Source organism: Aureococcus anophagefferens (assembly GCF_000186865.1).
Source record: "Aureococcus anophagefferens unplaced genomic scaffold AURANscaffold_718, whole genome shotgun sequence".
Lineage (NCBI taxonomy): Eukaryota > Pelagophyceae > Pelagomonadales > Pelagomonadaceae > Aureococcus > Aureococcus anophagefferens.
In genome coordinates, this window is record NW_008706041.1 from 1 (window position 1) to 1,040 (window position 1,040).

General features: G+C 70.9%; 1 protein-coding gene across 1 annotated transcript in view; it reads left to right on the forward strand.

Annotated features, from left to right (window-relative positions):
• AURANDRAFT_72862 (hypothetical protein) overlaps positions 1-1,040 on the forward strand; it is a gene marked incomplete at both ends in the record, with an annotated part of 6,291 nt that continues 5,251 nt past the window's right edge. Inside the window, one exon of the mRNA XM_009044701.1 lies at positions 1-679. Coding sequence (XP_009042949.1) covers positions 140-679 — 540 coding nt within the window. The remainder of the gene's footprint in view (positions 680-1,040) is intronic.

The window sequence follows — 1,040 nt, forward strand, 5'->3', positions numbered from 1 at the left end:
TCCTTTACATTGGGAAGTAGTAACAAATCTCACAGGCCTCACCCACGCGCGCTTCATCAACAACCTCATCCGCCGCTGGGGGTGCGTGCCGGCCCACATCGTCCTCGACGGCGCCGGCGCGTGGTCGTGCGTGGAGGACATGATGCGCTTCTACTACGGCCCGCGGTTCGACGACGTCGACATCGTTCCGCTCGCCGAGGGCAACATCGCGATCCGGCGTTTTCAGCGCACGAGCAGCGTGCATAGCACGCCGATAGAGAGGAGCTGGGCCGACGTCAACGACGTGACGCACAAGTACCGCGTCGAGTTCAAGAGCCTCGAGGCGCGCGGCCTCTTCCGCGGCGGGCGGCACCTCGACCCCGTCGACGCGTTCTGCCTCGCGGCGGTGTATATTGACTTCATCAGGCGCGACGTGCACGAGCACTTCATGTCCATGGGCTACAGGCGCAAGCACAAGGACACGGCGAACCCGAACGTGCCCGCGGGCGCGCGGCGCCCCGTCGACGGTCTTGTCAACAGCGCCCAGCACGGCCTACCCGTGGACGCGGCCTCGATCGCGGCCGTCGACGCGGGCATCCTGCGCTACCACGGCGTCGCGCCGGGCTCCGACGGGCCGGCCGCGCCGTGGGAGACCGATCCCTTGGTCACCGACGCGGACCGCGCGCTGCGCTCGCGCATGGTCGCGGCGCGCGCCCCGCAGACTCTATCCGAGGAGTACATCGCCATGCGCGACGCTACCCGGCGCATCGCGGGGCTCTAACCTACGCCGCCTAAGATCACTACCTCCGCTCTCCCGGCAAGTGGTCGCGCCCGCCGCGGCGCGCGAGGCCTCGCGCGCGCATCGACGAGGCGACGCGCCCCGGCTCGGCCGGCCGTGTCCGCCTCTGGCAAGCTTTCTTCTGCTGCGTCACCGCCTTGGGCGCGCTGCTGCGCGCCGTCGCGAGCGCGCAGCAAAGGCGGCCAGCAGGCCAGCAGCAGGTCGCCCGGCGAGCGGCGCGCGTCGCCGCCGCGCCGAAGCTGCGGCGCCGCGCGACCTCGGC